Source organism: Narcine bancroftii, chromosome 4 (assembly GCF_036971445.1).
Source record: "Narcine bancroftii isolate sNarBan1 chromosome 4, sNarBan1.hap1, whole genome shotgun sequence".
Taxonomy (NCBI): Eukaryota; Metazoa; Chordata; class Chondrichthyes; order Torpediniformes; family Narcinidae; genus Narcine; species Narcine bancroftii.
In genome coordinates this window covers 307,053,544-307,069,842 of record NC_091472.1, presented here as the reverse complement: position 1 = coordinate 307,069,842, position 16,299 = coordinate 307,053,544, and the positions used below count along the sequence as shown (strand labels likewise).

Sequence of the window (16,299 nt, the reverse complement as noted above, 5' to 3'; positions counted from 1 at the left end):
ATCTATGTTTGCTGATTACACCAAGTTGAGAGGAAAGCCAAATTGTGCAGACTGCCAAGAACCTGCAGCGATAGGTTCAGCAAGTACACAATATCTTGCAGATACAATATCATCAGATTTCAGGTTTAATGTCAGAGTACATACATGACATTCACATACAACCCTGAGATTCCTTTATCCTGTGGGGTGGCAGAATTACCACTAATTGGTAGTGCAAAAAATAAACTACACAGTGTGAATGTGTAAACAATCAAAAGAAATGTAAAGAGATAACAACTGTAAACAAACTGTGCAATATAGGGAGAGCAAAGAAAATCAGTAGTACACAAGTAAGTGTCCTTAAATTAGTTCCTTTTGAAGACTTTATTTAAAATGTTATAACATGAATACAATAGAGAATTACATTTAAAGAAAAATTTTTTAAAAATTTTCAATATTACATCAGAAAACTACACAAAATAACCCCCCCCCCCATTAATTGTAACACAATATTAATAGTCTAACTTAAAATTAGTCCAACCCTACCCCCCCAAAATAAAGAGTGAAGAGTTAATAGAATTAACAATATTATATATGGAAAAAAATACCCACTTACAAAAAAAGAGATAAAACTTAACCTAAAAAAATTCTAACAACAAAAAAAAATTGTCAATACTAAAATATCACGCTTAAACATATATTTAAATCAAACTTAAATGCATATAATTAGCAAACGGAGTCCACTTTAACTTATAAAAAGACATCTTATCCTGAATTGAAAAAGATATCCTTTCCATAGTCAAACAAAATTTCATTTCCAAGTACCACTTATCTAAAGTTAGTATATTTCTATCTTAAATTAATTCCTGATTGAGTTTGTTGTTGAGGAGTCTGATGGTGGAGGGGGTAGCAACTGTTCCTGAACCCAGTGGTGTGAGTCTTGTGGCACCTATACCTCTTCTCTGATGACAGTAGCGAGAACAGAGAGTGTGCTGGGAAGTGTGGGTCTTTGATGATTGCTGCTGCCCTCTTGACGCCAGCGTTCCCTGTATATGCACTCACTAGTGGGGCAGGTTTAGCCTGAAATGTCATGGGCTGTGTCCTCCACCTTTTGGAGGGGTTTACACTCAGGGGTATTGGTGTTCCCATACCAGACTGTGATGCAGTCGGTCAACACACTTTCCACCACACATTTGTAGAAGTTTTCCAGGGTTTCTGATGTCATACCAAACCTCCGCAGACTCCTGAGAAAGTAGAGGTGCTGACGTGCTTTCTTCATGATGTGTTGAGTCCAGGAAAGATCCTCCGAGATAGTAACTCTCAATGTGTTCACCCTCTCCACTCTAATCCCCCAATGACCACTGGATCAACAATCCTGGTCAACAATCCTGTTTCCTGGTCAATGCAAGCTCATCTTCAATCAAAGAAAGATAATAGAAAAAGCAGATTATTATTTAAATAGTGAAAGATTGCCGTGTACTAGTGTGTGAATGGAATTAGGAGTGCATGTGCACGAATCACAAAAAAGTTTGTTTGCAGGTTCATCAGATAATCGTGAAGGCAAAAGAAATGTTGGACTTCATTGCTGGAAGGGCAGAGAGATTCTGCTGCAACTGTGCAGGGTAGTAGTGAGGCCACACCTGCAGTTCTGGTTTTCTCACTTCGGAATGGATATGCTGGTTTTGGACGTAGAGCCAAGGATATTCATCAGTTTGATTCTGAAGATGAGGGTTTAGGGTTTGAAGAGAGATTGAGTTACCTGCACTGAACTCATTGAAACTCAGAAGAATGAGAGGCATCTTATAGAAACATATGAAATTGAGAAATGGATAGATAAGAGAGATTCCAGAAAGTTATGTCTACTGGTAGGTGAGAGTAGGGGATATAACCAAGATTTGGGGAACCACAATAGGACAGAGATGAGGGAGAACTGCTTTTCCCAGGGAGTGGTGAATCTGCCCAAATGAGCAATAAGGGCTGGTTGGCTCATCAAATCTATTTAGACACAGTTAGATTTTTGCATAGTAGGGGAATTGAGAGTTATGAATGAAAAGCAGGTGGATGTTCCAGGTCAGATAAGCCATGATCTTATAAAATAGCAGAGCAGGCTCAACAAACCAGATGATTCTATTTCTTATGTTCTTAAACTATGTTCTTAAAATGGTGTAATTTCAAAATGCTTCTTGTCAGAATGTCTTCTTCTCAACTGTACCTCATCAGATTCACAAGAAATATCAAAGGGGTGACACGTGTGTGCAATTTATGTTATAGTGATATCTACTTTCATAATTGATGAAAAGTTATAAGTATTGGACTGGCGCCTCCATACCAGGCAGTGACACAACCAACCAGAAAGATCTCCACGGTACACCTGTGGAAGTTTACGAGAGTCTTCGGTGACATACCAAATCTCCTCAGACACCTCTCAAAGTATAGCCACTGGCGAGCCTTCTTTGTGATTGCATCAACATGGAGGTTTCAGGACAGATCTTTGGAGATATTCATACCCAAGAATTTGAAGTTCTTGACCCTCTCCACTACTGAGCCCTCGGTGAGGACTTGGCCATGTCCTCCTGACTTCCTCCTGAAGTCCACAATCATCTCCTTAGTTTTGCTGACATTGAGTGCAAGGTTGTTGTCGTTACACCATTCAACGAGCTGATCTACCTCCCTCCTCTACGCTTCCTCATTGCCATTTGTGATTCTGCTGCCAACTGTGGTGTCATTGACAAATAGCATATCTGCAGACCATAGAGCATACACACAGACACACTGTACACCCTATACACAAACAACATGTGTACGTAGTGATCCAAAATAAATATATAGAAAAATAATTTACAGAGTTTTAGAATTGTTTGACTGTCTCACCACATGCGGAAAGAAGCTGTTTCCCACCTTGCCAGTCCTGGCTGTTATGCTCCTGTACCTCTTGAAAGTAATGTCTCAAAGTTATTGTAGGTTGGATGGTAAGGTTCCTCAATGATTCTCTGTGCCCTCTTTAAGCACTGATTCTTGTAGATATCATTGATAGAGATAAGGGAGAGCCAAATGTTCTTCTCAGCTGTTTTAATCATCCTCTGTACTGACCTCCAATCTAATGCTCTGCAACTACCATACCACACTATGATGCAGCCAGCCTGGACACTCTCTATGATGCTCCTGTAGAACATTATAAGGACAGTGGCAGGTAGCCTTGCCATCCTCAACCTCCTTAGGAAGTGTAGGAGCTGCTGCACGTTCCTGAAAAACAAGGAGGTGGTGTGGGACTAGAATAGGTCGTCCTTTAAATGGATGTCAAGGAACTTTGTGCTGCCTACTTTCTGTGACGGAGCCATTCATATGTAGAGGGGAATGGTCCTTATCTTCCTGAAGTCCACAGTCATCTACTCTGTTTAATCCTTGTTGAGTCTCAGGTTGTTACTCTTGCAGCAATATACCATCCTATCAAACTCCTCTCTGTGAGCTGACTCATCATTGTTGCTGATGAGGCCAACTACCTTTGTGCCATCTGGTTGGTGCTGGGACCAGGCAGTACTATCATGAACCGTAGCAAGCCCTGAGGTGCGCCAGTGCTCAATGTGACAGGGCTTGAGATCTATCATTCTAATTGAAATGGACATCCAAAATACAGCCCAAATTTAAAAATCAGTGTTTATATCTGTTTTCTAGCTTTTTTTCCTGGAATTACTTTTGAGTGAATGCTTTCACGCTAAAATATGGCAGTTACACCTCTGCCACTATTCACAGCCCAAACCTCCCTTCCCCATCCTCCCCCTTCCCCCATCGTTCATGCCAATGCACTTATGCAATGCTTGTTTATCCTGATGGCCCAGTTCTGATTTATGCCCAAACAATGTTTTGAAGTTGGTTGAAGCGCAGCAGAAATTAAGCTTCCTAGAAATTGGGCGCTAAGTCCAAAGTACATTAAACCAATAATCTACAACCTCCTATTTAGTAACCTGCTGTTGCTTTTAGATCAGAGTGCTGCAAACTTAATTAAGTTTCAATGCATATATGATCCTTGGGTAAATCTTGAAATATTAGTGAAGCTAGTTGTTGAAGTAAACTGGTGTGGACTTGTAGAGCCGAGATGGCCTGTTTCCATGCTATATGGTTATAGGGTTATCTGGCAAGGGTAAATGTGGCCTTCAGCATTGAATCTCTGTGTTTAATTCTTTGGCAACTTTTAGCTCTCACTGTAGACCCATAAAGTTCAGGGCAACAGCTTGAGATCTTATAAAGGCATTAGTCCCAGTTTGAAGGTTTCTCTTTATGCCAGGAACTCCAATTAGACAGACACAAAGGTTATCTCTATCTGTTTCAGTTCTGTTCATTAAAAACCAGTACTGAAAATGTAAATACACAAATCAACATTACATGCTGGCTGATTAAAATACAATTTTATCCATCTCACTAATTTTATGAAATAAAACAATTTTCTAAGAAGACCTGAGGTGTAATTACTGATATTTAAAACCTATTATTCTTAGCCGGTGCCACATTTTTTATGTGTATGGTAATTTATTTTAAGTTGGAATGTGCACTAATAGAGACTTTGAGTGTTATTGAATGGGACAATAGTGTGGTAAATCAGTCAAAATGGGACGATACCAGAGTGAGCTTCCATTTATGACAATATATCCATCTCTATTGTATAAAACATATGCATACTGAATATAAACTAACAGTATATACGGTATCTTTTTTAAAGTCACTGAAATATCCACGACACACGAAGAAATTACTTGCACTATTTTGGAGGAAGATGAAATTCGTCATGAAAAAGGTAGAGATGTAATTACATTACTTTGATTAATACTGTAAATTAGATACTGGAGCAGAATTTGGCCATTTGGTCCATTGAGTCCACCCCATCATTCTATCACAGATGATTCACTATCCTTCTCAACACTATTTTCCTACCATCTCCCATTCACTTTTGATTCTCTTCAAGAAATTATCTCCCTCTATCTTAACTATAGCCAATGACCTGGCCTCCACAGCTCGCTGCAGCAACAAATTCCACCCTCTGGCTCAAGAAATTACTCCTTACCTCTGTTCTGAAGGGTTTTTTAAAAATATTCTGAGCTATGCCATCTAGTCCCAGACTTCCCTACCATAGGAAACCTCTTCTCCCCATCCACTCTATCCAGCCCTTTCAGCATTCATTAGGTCTCAATGAGATCCAACCCCCCCCTCCTCCTTATTCTTCTTAAGCCCAGCAAGTACCATCTCAAAGCCTACAAATGTTCCTCATGTGATCACCCTTCCATTCTAGGGATCATTCTTGTGAACCTCCTCTGGACTCAACACATCCTTCCTTAGATAAGGATCCTAAAATGACTCACAATGCTCCAAGTTTGGTCTGAACAATGGCTTATAAAGCCTCAACATTTCATCCCTGCTTTTATATCCTATCCACCTTGAAATGCAGGATTACGTTTGAATAATTAGGATGGAATCTCAAAGATCTGCTGGTACTAATGGAAGAAAAGGCAACATTATCCAGGAATTTACGGTCAATTCAGTAAACTCAGTATATATTCTTTGGTCCCTAATTTCTTAAACATATTTCTTCAAATTTAACATTTTCATTGAATCAAAGGTGATTCTTCTGTTCTTATTTTCTGCATGATTACCAGACAAAAACCCAAATTGCACCTTATCTTTTCATAAAGCGTTTGAACTTGAAAGTGTGGTTTAATGATCTATGTTTTCTCTTTCTTGTATTTTTATGTGGACTTCTTTAGTTATACAATCAGTTCATTAATGTATTGTCCATGTCACAAATTAAAATAATATAAACTAATAGTTGTAAGATACAACTTTGTGGAAATCTACGTGGGTCAGCTCCCTTTCAGATCCACTTATTTTAATGACAAATTTATACTGCAAAAAGATCAACCTGTCCAATCTCGTGCTGGCCTTTATTCCTTCATAATTCTTTCAATGTGATGCATTCTCATGAATTTCTTGGAAATTTCATTAAGCAACATAAACAGGCTATCTTCATCTCCTCTGTCAGAAACTTCTTTAATTAAGTCAATGAATATAATATAGTAGACACAAGGATGTTCTTGCAATGGAGGGAGTGCAGAGGCTGATACCTGGAATGGCAGGAATGTCTTATGAGGAAAGATTGTGCAAATTGGGATTGTACTCGCTGGAGTTTAGAAGATTGAGAGGGGATCTCATAGAGACATATAAAATTCTGGCAGGACTGGACAGAATGGATGCGGAAGGGATGTTTCCAATGGTGAGGGAGTCCAGAACCCGGGGCCATGGTTCGAGGATAATAGGCAAACCATTTAGGACCGAGATGAGGAGGAATTTCTTGACCCAGAGGGTGGTGAATCTGTGGAATTCATTGCCACAGAGGGCAGTGGAGGCAGGTTCATTAAATAGATATATTTCTTCAGTATAAGGGTATTAAAGGTTAGGGAGAGAAGGCAGGGACGGGGTACTGAACTTTAAGATCAGCCATGATCTCGTTGAATGGCGGAGCAGGCTCCAAGGATCGAATGACCTACTCCTGCTCCTATCTTCTATGTTCTTTGAAGCCATGTTAGGAATCTCAATCAATCATTCATTTCATAAAGTAATTTTATCACAAATAACGTCAGACTGACAGGTTTATAATTCCCAGGATCACTTTCCTTCACGATATAATTTCCAGTGTTTTAATCTACTGATGACAGAGCGGACTTCGGTAACTATTAAACAAAGAATTATCCGACTCGAATACAATATCTCCTACATCAAACTTAATTAGTACAATCAGAATGATTGTTTTAGGTGAAACATGGTTAGTTCTATTTTGATCTTCAACCAACAAAACTGGAAACATGCGATATTGTTTTCACTCTACCGCTTCATTGTAAGCTTTAATTTTTTCTAAATGTATTTGTATTAGTAATTTTAATGGAAGAACTGGTATGAGATTCAAGGTCATGAGGATCCATTTGCTACATATATTCTTCTTATCACTTGGTTGTGCCTCGTGGTTCAAATTTCTCTGTGCGTGTGTTCTATATGTTTTGTTCATTTTGCTGATAATGTCTGTTCATTTCAATGTGCTTTACTTAAAAATAAAACTGTTCTTTAAAGTGCCGGTGAAAACTATTTCTGATGAAGTTAAACCACTTGCTCTTACAAGGAAGGAAAAAGTTCCTCCAATGAAAGGTATGGGAATCAAGGTTTGAACAGATTCTTTTGAAAAAGTACATAATCAAGTGTGCGCGTGCGTGTGTGTGTGCGTGTGTGTGTGTGCGTGTGTGTGTGCACGCGCGTGTGTGTCTGCGTGTGTGCGTGTCTGCGTGTGTGTGTGCGCGTGAGTGCATGTGTGTGTGTGCGTGCATGTGTGTGTGTGTGCGTGCGTGTGTGTGCATGCGTGTGTGTACGTGCATGTGTGTGTGTGCAAGCGTGCGTGTGTTTGTGCGTGCGTGTGTGTGCGCGCGTGTGTGTGTGTGCATGTGTGTGTGTGTGTGCGTGTGTGTGTGTGCGTGAGTGTGTGTGTGTGTGTGCATGTGTGTGTGTGCGTGTGCGTGTGTGTGCACGTGTGTGCGCGTGCATGTGCACGTGCGTGCATGCGTGCGTGCGTGCGTTTATGATAAATTCTGATTTCCATGTTTCTCACTTTTCCATTAAAATGTGTGGACATACTGAATTAGAATTAGTAATGATAAAACATAAAAACAAAGATGATGGAAGTCTGAAATAAAACAAGAAAATGCAATGTGCAAATGATCTGTAGAACTCGCACTCCAAAATGGAGTAAAATCAGAAAGTTCTGGAAACTTTCAGCAGGTTAGAAGAAATTAATATTTTGGGCCTGAGACTTTCCATCAGAACTTTGGAAGAGAGAAACAAGTTCACCTGGGTTGTGGGGAAGGGCAGTGGGAATTTCTCTGATGGGATGAAAACATGTCGCTGTTAAGGGGCAGTGAAGCTTCCTTTATTTCACCTATTGCCCTTACCCCACTTTCTCTTCTGCTTGGATTTACTTTTTTCTTTCTTTCTCGGTTCCATTGAAGACCCTCAGACTTGAAAGGGTATCTGTTTCTCTTTCCATGTATGTGCCTAACCTGCTGGGTTTTTTATTGGCACATTGTTCTTACTCCATTTAGGAGAATGAGTTCTCTGTTTAACCATGTACATATTGCGACTCTCAGTAACCACACCAGAAATTGTCTCAAAGAAATTATTTTATTTTATTCAAAATCATATACGTTAGTGCAATTAAAATATCTTGTGGTTAATGTAGTCAAGCATTTCTACTTGAATTATTAAACAGGATGCATAATGTGTAGTTTACATTGACCAGATCTGAATTATGATTGCTGCAAGATGAGGTCCTGTGATGTGTTAGTTGCTTCCTTGCATTTATTGTTATGTGCCTTGCTATTTTAAAATCTTCTCTGTGCGTACCTCTGATAATCTTTTGTCCAAAAATTAAATTCTTAAAGTACCAGAGATTCCAGAATTTGTTCCTGAAGAAGTGAAACCAGTTGCAGAAGAAGAAAAGGTTGCTCCAATGAGAGGTACAAAAGAAGGCATGTGTTTTACACTGCAGTTATTCTTTGGATGAATGACACTGTCTTCATGTACTTATCTTGGGAAGTAATTCTGTTGTAGGAGCTTTTGTCTTTTCTCTGTGATGCTTATATGTCATTTGTACTGTCTCAATCTGTCCTCCTCTGAGAAATATTTCTTTATTAAATTAGAACTACAAATCTCTAACATAAAATTGGGTGTGGTAATTATAGTCGTCTGGCATTTGTATACCAAAATGACTCCTGGACTCAAGCGCATGTGGGCATTCCCTGAGAACAGCTTGTATGGGTAAAAGTTTGTGGCGAGGTCTAAAACCAGTATGATTTGTTCACAGGGGAGAAGTGTCATCAGTAGGAGGCCATATCTCCCTGAGGTGTTTAGGGAAGGGGGTCAGCTTACTTACTCCCTAATAACCATCAAGGACTACAAAGTTGAGGGATGCTAGACCATCATAGTAATGGATGTTTGTGCACCTGAGTCCTTCTAGACTATAACCTGCAATGTTTCCAATGTATTTATGCTTCAGTTGTATATGAATCAACTTAAAGAAGCATTTATATCCATGTATTTCCATGTAGTAACAATTAAAGAAATAAGTGATAGAACAAAGAATGTGTGGCTAGAGAAATGGTATAGGAACGATGGTTTAAATTTAAAAGACGTTGGAACTGTGGCTGGGCCTGTTGGGATAAGTTATACTTCAGGAAACCTGGGTCCAAGTCTTTGCTTATGCTTTTGGAGACTGTTTAAACCAGTGGTTTTCAAACTTTTTCTTTCCACTCACATATGTGGTATGTGAGTGGGGGAAAAAAAGGCTGAGAACCATTGCTCTAGACCCCATTGCTACTGAACTATTTGTGCTTGAGAAAAAAATGGTGATACCAAATAATAATTTGATTGGGCAACTTCGTCATAGTTTTGTGAAAGGAAAATCATAATCGCCTGAGCTGTAGAATGTTTTAGGTATGCATCTATGAGAGTGGATGAGGTCATTTCAGTGGATGTGGTGCATTAGGCATGTCAGAAGGCTTTAAAATATACCCCCCCCCCCCCCATTGGAGTTTAAACGGCAAGGTTCAAGCAGATGAATTATTTTGGTCATGTTCTCATATTTATTTAACAACAAGCTGATGTAATTATTGGCCTGATGGTTCAAATGAATGAAATGCATTCATTTTGCCATCAACTAATTAAAATCACCTTGGTATATATTATACTCGAAATCAATGATTCTCAACCATTTGTCACCTACAGACCACCTTAGATATTCCTTCATTTACTGTGAACCACCTATAACAAGCCCACGGACCATCGGTGGGGATTGTGGGTTTAGGAGCTCAGTCATAATTGCTTCATTACCTTGTGAGGTTAAAAAAGAACCAAATAATGATTTTATTTACATTTCAAAAAAGTTTTTGTGGTGTGATTGAGCACATAATAGTAGATTTGTTTCCTTTGTGTTTAATGTCAAGTGGATTTCTACTTTATTTTAATTTAATTTTTTTTAAGTGCCTGAGGTTCCCAAGTTTGTTCCTGAGGAAATAAAACCACCTCCACGAAAAGAAAAGGCTATTCCAGTGAAAGGTACAAAAAGAAGAAAATATTTTAGTGTAGGATAATAGTGAATGCACTTTGTTTATCGTCTTTTTGTTTAAGAAGTTCAGATTGCCAATACTCTGTTATTTGTTCATCTTAATTTATGATGTGTTTGAGCATTTGAGCTACTTGTTACTGTATTGTGCAATCTTGGTGACTGAAATCATTTTACTGGATCCATTGTACATTAAATAACACGATGCAGAAATGGTCGAAAAGTGACCATTCTTTGGATGCTGTGGATGGAACATGTGTATCAAAATACCATCGCCTCTGCACGCATGTGCTTGAAATGTGACAGGCGTCACTCATTATGCTAATGATGATGAACCCAAGCGTAAACATGCATTTAGGCCGATCTTGATGCCAAGCACTGTGTAGTGCTGCTAGCCAACAGGTTTCTATTTTGGAGCTCATACTCTACATAGTGTATATTCTTAAATACATATGGCTGAACAAATATTAGCAGAAGAACAATGTGCCCCAAACTCTTTTCTCCTCCACCCTTTATTTCCAAATGAGCAAATATCCAGTATTTGCAGCTTGGTTGGTAAATGATTGCTTGTTTTACAGACCAAATTTTGCAAAGCCAGTTGTTCCAGACAGGATGTAGGACACTTCACAAGTTATGAAGAAAGGGGGAGGAGAAGGAGGGTGAGAACAGTTCGCTACATCTGCCAGGTGCTTCAGACGTCAGTTCCCCTAACTGAATCTCTCAATACCAACTCCATCTTTAGAACTCATTAAGAACCATGCTGATTTATTCCAAGGAATTGTTGTAGCTATCCATCATAGTTGAGGATGATGGTCTTCGTTCCATTGATCCAGAGTGCGAAGATACCTGTGCATGTATTTGTTTAATGTGCTCTCCAAGAAGCACACGATACTTCACAAATCAACCAAATCCAATGGCATGAAAACCACGGCGATTGGAGCTGATGGTTTTGTTGCAGCCTTCATGGCAGTTGAGTTCAGAATAACTTCAGAGTCCCTGTTCCACCGTTGAGGACTTGGTTGGATTGTTCTTTGTCGGACCTCACCCTCAACCTTACAGCCATGGTTGACTGTACCAGGAGCATAGCTCCAGACAGCGTCACTCTGGACCACACAAGCTTCTCCACCATGACAAGGTGGCAATCCACAGAGAAGTCAAGGAATATTGGTTCATTAAACAGACTGGGTCTTTGCCCAGAAAATGAGAATTTAACAAATTCACAAGTTTCATGTATGACTTGATAGAATAGATATTCCTTTAGCTGATTTGTGTAGAATCAAGGGTTAAGGTTTCAGATTAATGTGTTGGCCATTCAAGGCAGAGATGAGAAGAAATTTCTTTTTCAAAGTGCCATTAGAATTTTCTGCCCAATATTGAATGTGTATCAGATAGATTTTTATTTCCCAAAATGGCCATTCAGTTCACACTAAAGTATTGAAACAAAAGAAAGCCAACAATAAGCCTTCTGGACAGAAAATTATGCAACAACCATAATTAGATTTAGTTCTATCTTTAAGAAATTATATTTGCAGAGATGCAAATATTTGTGGAAAAATATGACAGAAAAGACACTGGATTGGAATGAGAGTGAATGTTAAACTATCCCAATGATTAATGTGTCATCAAATTGGCTCAGTGCTGTTTTATTAATTTTCTGGATACCAGAAACACAAAGTAAAGTGAGATACTAATATGTAATTAGTATGTGGTAGACTGTGTTGTGTACCTGTTGGTTCTTGTGTGATTTATATGTATGTTTAATAATTTATTCCATTCACATCTTTGATATTCTTTTAACTAAAAAAAACATATTTCTTTAAGTGCCTGAAGTTGCCAAGTTTGTTGCCGAGGAAGTGAAAACAGTTACAGAAAAAGTTGTTCCAATCAAAGGTATAAAAAAGGAGGATTATGCTTCATATTTTTTCTTAAATCTTTTGGATTGTCTTGAAAGCTTTTAAAGCTTTGGTTTGGCAATACTCTCTTTTTATGCATTCCATTCAATCAGGAGGTATTGCCCCCTGAGGACCACAGAACATTTAAGGGGGGGGGGGGGAGGGGCATGGACTGACATCATAAAATATTTTTAAATGTTTTTATATAGTCAGTAGGAGAGAAGTATGGCAGAAACCAAAGAAACTTGACTCCTTCCAAGGGAAGGAGGCCCAAAATTTTGAACAAAACCCTAAGGGGTCCATAGCGAAAAAAAAGATTTATTATTTAACACTTTAATTTTTGTTTGAGCTTTTCCACTAATGTAATGTGTGTCCTTTTACAAAAGAGTTTTGGTACTGGAATTATGATTATGAAAAGTTTTAAAACGTACAGTGAAACATTTAGCTAAAGCAGCACACCTTGTTTTCGGCAAGGAATCCTAAATTGGCATCGAGTGCCCGCGACTCCAAAGGGTATTTAATGAATATACTTGCCAGAAGTAACCCTAGCTTCAACTCATTAATTAATTTATCTTATGTTGATAAAACACAAGCTTTCTGTTTCAGAGCTTGGTGCTCTAATTGGCGCATCGACTTTGACGTGAGTGGCTGACTGAGTATTAAGCAGGAAAATTAACATAATTTCACTTTGGTAGAAGTAATCTGAAGTGGCTATTTTTTTTAAATGGGGAGAATTCAGAAAGCAGTTGTCCAAAGTGTCTTGGAAGTTCCAGTGCAGGATTGCCTAAAGGTTATATTTTTTTGAAATTTAAATTTAGAGTAACAGCCCATTACATCCGATTGACTTACATCCCGGTACATTTTTGAATGGTGGGAGGAAACTGGAGCCCACTGGGAAAAACCCACACAGACAGGGGGAGAACGTACAAACTCCTTGCAGACAGCGTGGGATTCGAACCCCAGTCCCGATCACTGGTGCAGTAAAAGGCTTTGTACTATGCCAGCCATGCTGCCCCTGCAAATAAAGAGTGACAATGTAATGTAAGCATTCATTTTTGAGAGATCCAGACATAAAAGTAAGTATGTAATGCTGAGGTTTCGTACGTCAGACCTAATTTGCTGCATTGTGAGCATATTGGCGCCCCGTATCTAATGAAGGATATGCTAACGCTGGAGGGGATCCAGAGGATGCCTACAAGAATGATTTCAGGGATGAGAGAGTTATCCTGTGAGGAGGATTTGATGGCTCTGGGCCTGTAGTTGCAGGAATTTAGGAGGGGGAAATCCTCATTCAAAACTATTGAAATGGCTAGTGGACATGGAGAAGATGTTTCCAGTGGCGGGAGAGCCAAGACCTGCAGGCACAGCCTCAGAATAAAAGGAGTCCCTTTAAGAACAGAGATGCGGAGAAATTTCTTCAGCCAGAGAATCAGTAGAATTCACTGTCACAGGCCAGGTCATTGGGTGCAGTGAAAGCTACAGTAGTAAAGTTGTCAAAACTTATGCAGAGATGGCAGGAGAATGGGGTCGAGAGGTCAAATGTATCAACCATGATTCAAATGGCGAAGCAGACACGATAGGCCAAATGGACTAATTCTGCTCCTACGTCTTATAGTCTTTCCACCTGTCCCCTTGTCCCACCCCACCTTAAGGCACTTCATTCTACAGACAATTGTATTTAAATAAATCATTCATATCTTACGTTAGTTTGGGTCATTTAATGTGGCTATTGGTGGGATTTTACTAATCTTTCATTATTTCTAGATTTGATTAACATTGCAGGTCTGCAGGGATTAGAGAGAAGTATATTAAAATAAAGCAACTTTGGCATGTCCAGAACTGAACATTAAAATATTCAAGCGAATTATTGTCAAATATAATAATTATTGCAGTTCCCATTAATTATTTAGGCTTCATAAAATAAAACCTTAACTTACGCCAGAACCATTGTCCAATATGAGAAACTGTGATGTTATTAGTGCAGGAGCGTCATGTCTTGCTTATTTTCATGCATATTGTTTTAAAGTATTAAATGTGCACATTTTTAATGTTCTATTATTAAAAAAATATATAATTTCTTAAAGTGTCTGGCATTCCTGAGTTTATACCTGAAGAAATGAAGCCAATTACGTCAAGAGAAAAAGTTGCTCCATTGGAAGGTACAAAAGAAGATGGAAGTTTAACATTGGAATTATTCATTGAATAAACCGTTTGCTTATCTTGTCATTATCTTGGGAAGTATTTTTGGTGTAGAGACTTGCTGCTTTTCTCTCTGTTAATCTTATTTCACGGCAGGGGTTGTTTTAATTTTTGTTTTTAAATGTGTACTGTTTTTTTTGTATTCTGTATTGTCTTTCCACTCAAAATGAAAGCTTCTCAAACATGGGGTCCAAATTCATAGATCTTTCAAGGTGGCTGTGCAAGTTAATAGGGCAGGTAAGAAGGCATAGGGTATGCTGGGCTTCATTAGTAGATGAGTTAAATTCATGAGTCAAGAGGTAACATTGCAGCTCGATTAAAACTAGTTAGACCCACACATAGAATATTGTGATCTGTTCTGGTTGCCTCAATACAGGAAGGAAGTGGAAGCTTTAGAGAAATTTGCCAAGATGTTGCCTGGATTGGAGAACATATCTTATGAGGCAAGGTTAATTGAGCTAGGTCTTTTCTCTTTGGAGTGAAGAAGGATGAGGTCTATAAGACTGAGGCATAAATAGGATGGACAACCAGCACCTCTTTCCCAAGGTGACAGTAGCAAATACCAGAGGACATCAGTATAAGGTGAGGAGAGGAAAGTTTAAGAAGACGTCGGGGAGATTTTTTTTACACGGGGTAGTGGGTGCCTAGAATGCATCAGAAAAGTTGGTGGTGGAGGCTGGTACAATAGGAACATTTAAAAGACTCTTGGACAGGCACATGGATGCTTGAAGGGTTATGGATGTTAGGTAGGGAAGATTTGTATGGTTGAGTAGGCACAACATTGTGGGCCAAAGGGCCTGTGCTGTTATGTTCAATGTTCTAAACTATTTGCTGAAAGTTTATGTAATGTTATATATCAGTTGGTCCTTTTATATTAAATGTTATCTGTATTACTGTGTTAAAAATACATGTTTATGTCTGATTTTTTTTTAAACTCTCTCAACATTAAATCTCTTGAAGTGACAGAATTAGTACCTGAAGAAATGAAACTTGTTATGCAAAAAGAAAAGATTGTTCCAATAAAAGGTACAGAAGGCATATGTTTTCTTCTTGAATAATTCTTTAAATATCTTGAATGTTCTTCTTCCTGTTATCTTGGAAATTATTTTGTGTCTTTGAGGCCTCCAGTTGCCAAAGCTCCACCTCTTCTAAATTTTGTTTTGTAATATGTGGTTTTAGTTTTTTGTTTGTGCATTTGTGTCATTCTCGTACTGCTACAGCAGTACTACTGTATTGTTTTTAATGCACTGATTCCCAGGCAAATATATTCCAAGGAGAAATTTCATTGAGTCAGATAGTGAAACTAATTTCTCCAGTATCTGTGCTAACTAATTTCTCCCAGGCATTTAGTACATTAATAGGCATCCCTTTTGCAAACTAGTATGATTGGGAAATTAAGCAAAAAATCATAGAGGATTCTCAGATGAGAAATATGGTCTAGAAATAACATCCTCAATGTTCTTTGTGATATTTTTATAAATGACTTGGATGAAGAAATGGAGGAGTCGGTCAGTTGGAAATGTTGTGGATAGGGTAGAATATTGTTGCAGATTGCAGCAGAATATAGACAGGATGTAGAGTTGGGCAGAGAAGTGGCAGGTGGAGTTCAGTCCAGAAAAATGTGAAGTGATGCATATTGGAAGGTCAAATTTTAAGGCAGAGAAAGGTATTAATGGCCTGATTCTAAACAATTGCTCCAGTATCGGTGCTAACTAATTTCTAAAGAGGGATCTTGGGGATCTTGGTCCATATATCCCTTAAAGTTACCGTGCAAGTTGATAGAGGTTGTTAAGAAGGTATCCGGTTTGCTGGCCTTCAGTAGTCGTGGGATTGAGCTCAAAAGCCATAAGATAATGTTGCAGTTGTGTAACACTCTTTTTTTAACCTCTGGTTCAATTCTGGTCACATTACCTTTTGAGAGGGTGCAGAGGAGATTTACCAGGTGTTCCCTGGAATGGAGAACATGTCTTATGAAGCAAGGTTGATAGAGCTAGGACTTTTCTCTTCATACTGATGAAGGATAAGAGCTGTCTTAATAGAGGGATATAAGATGATGAAGGACTTGGGAAAGGTAGACAGCCA

General features: G+C 38.7%; 1 protein-coding gene across 1 annotated transcript in view; it reads left to right on the top strand.

Annotated features, from left to right (window-relative positions):
• The window catches only part of LOC138762481 (titin-like), a 383,050-nt gene that overhangs the window by 166,027 nt on the left and 200,724 nt on the right, over positions 1 to 16,299 (top strand). Inside the window, 7 exon segments of the mRNA XM_069936233.1 lie at positions 4,694 to 4,768; positions 7,090 to 7,164; positions 8,448 to 8,522; positions 10,045 to 10,119; positions 11,948 to 12,016; positions 14,103 to 14,177; positions 15,178 to 15,243. Coding sequence (XP_069792334.1) covers positions 4,694 to 4,768; positions 7,090 to 7,164; positions 8,448 to 8,522; positions 10,045 to 10,119; positions 11,948 to 12,016; positions 14,103 to 14,177; positions 15,178 to 15,243 — 510 coding nt within the window.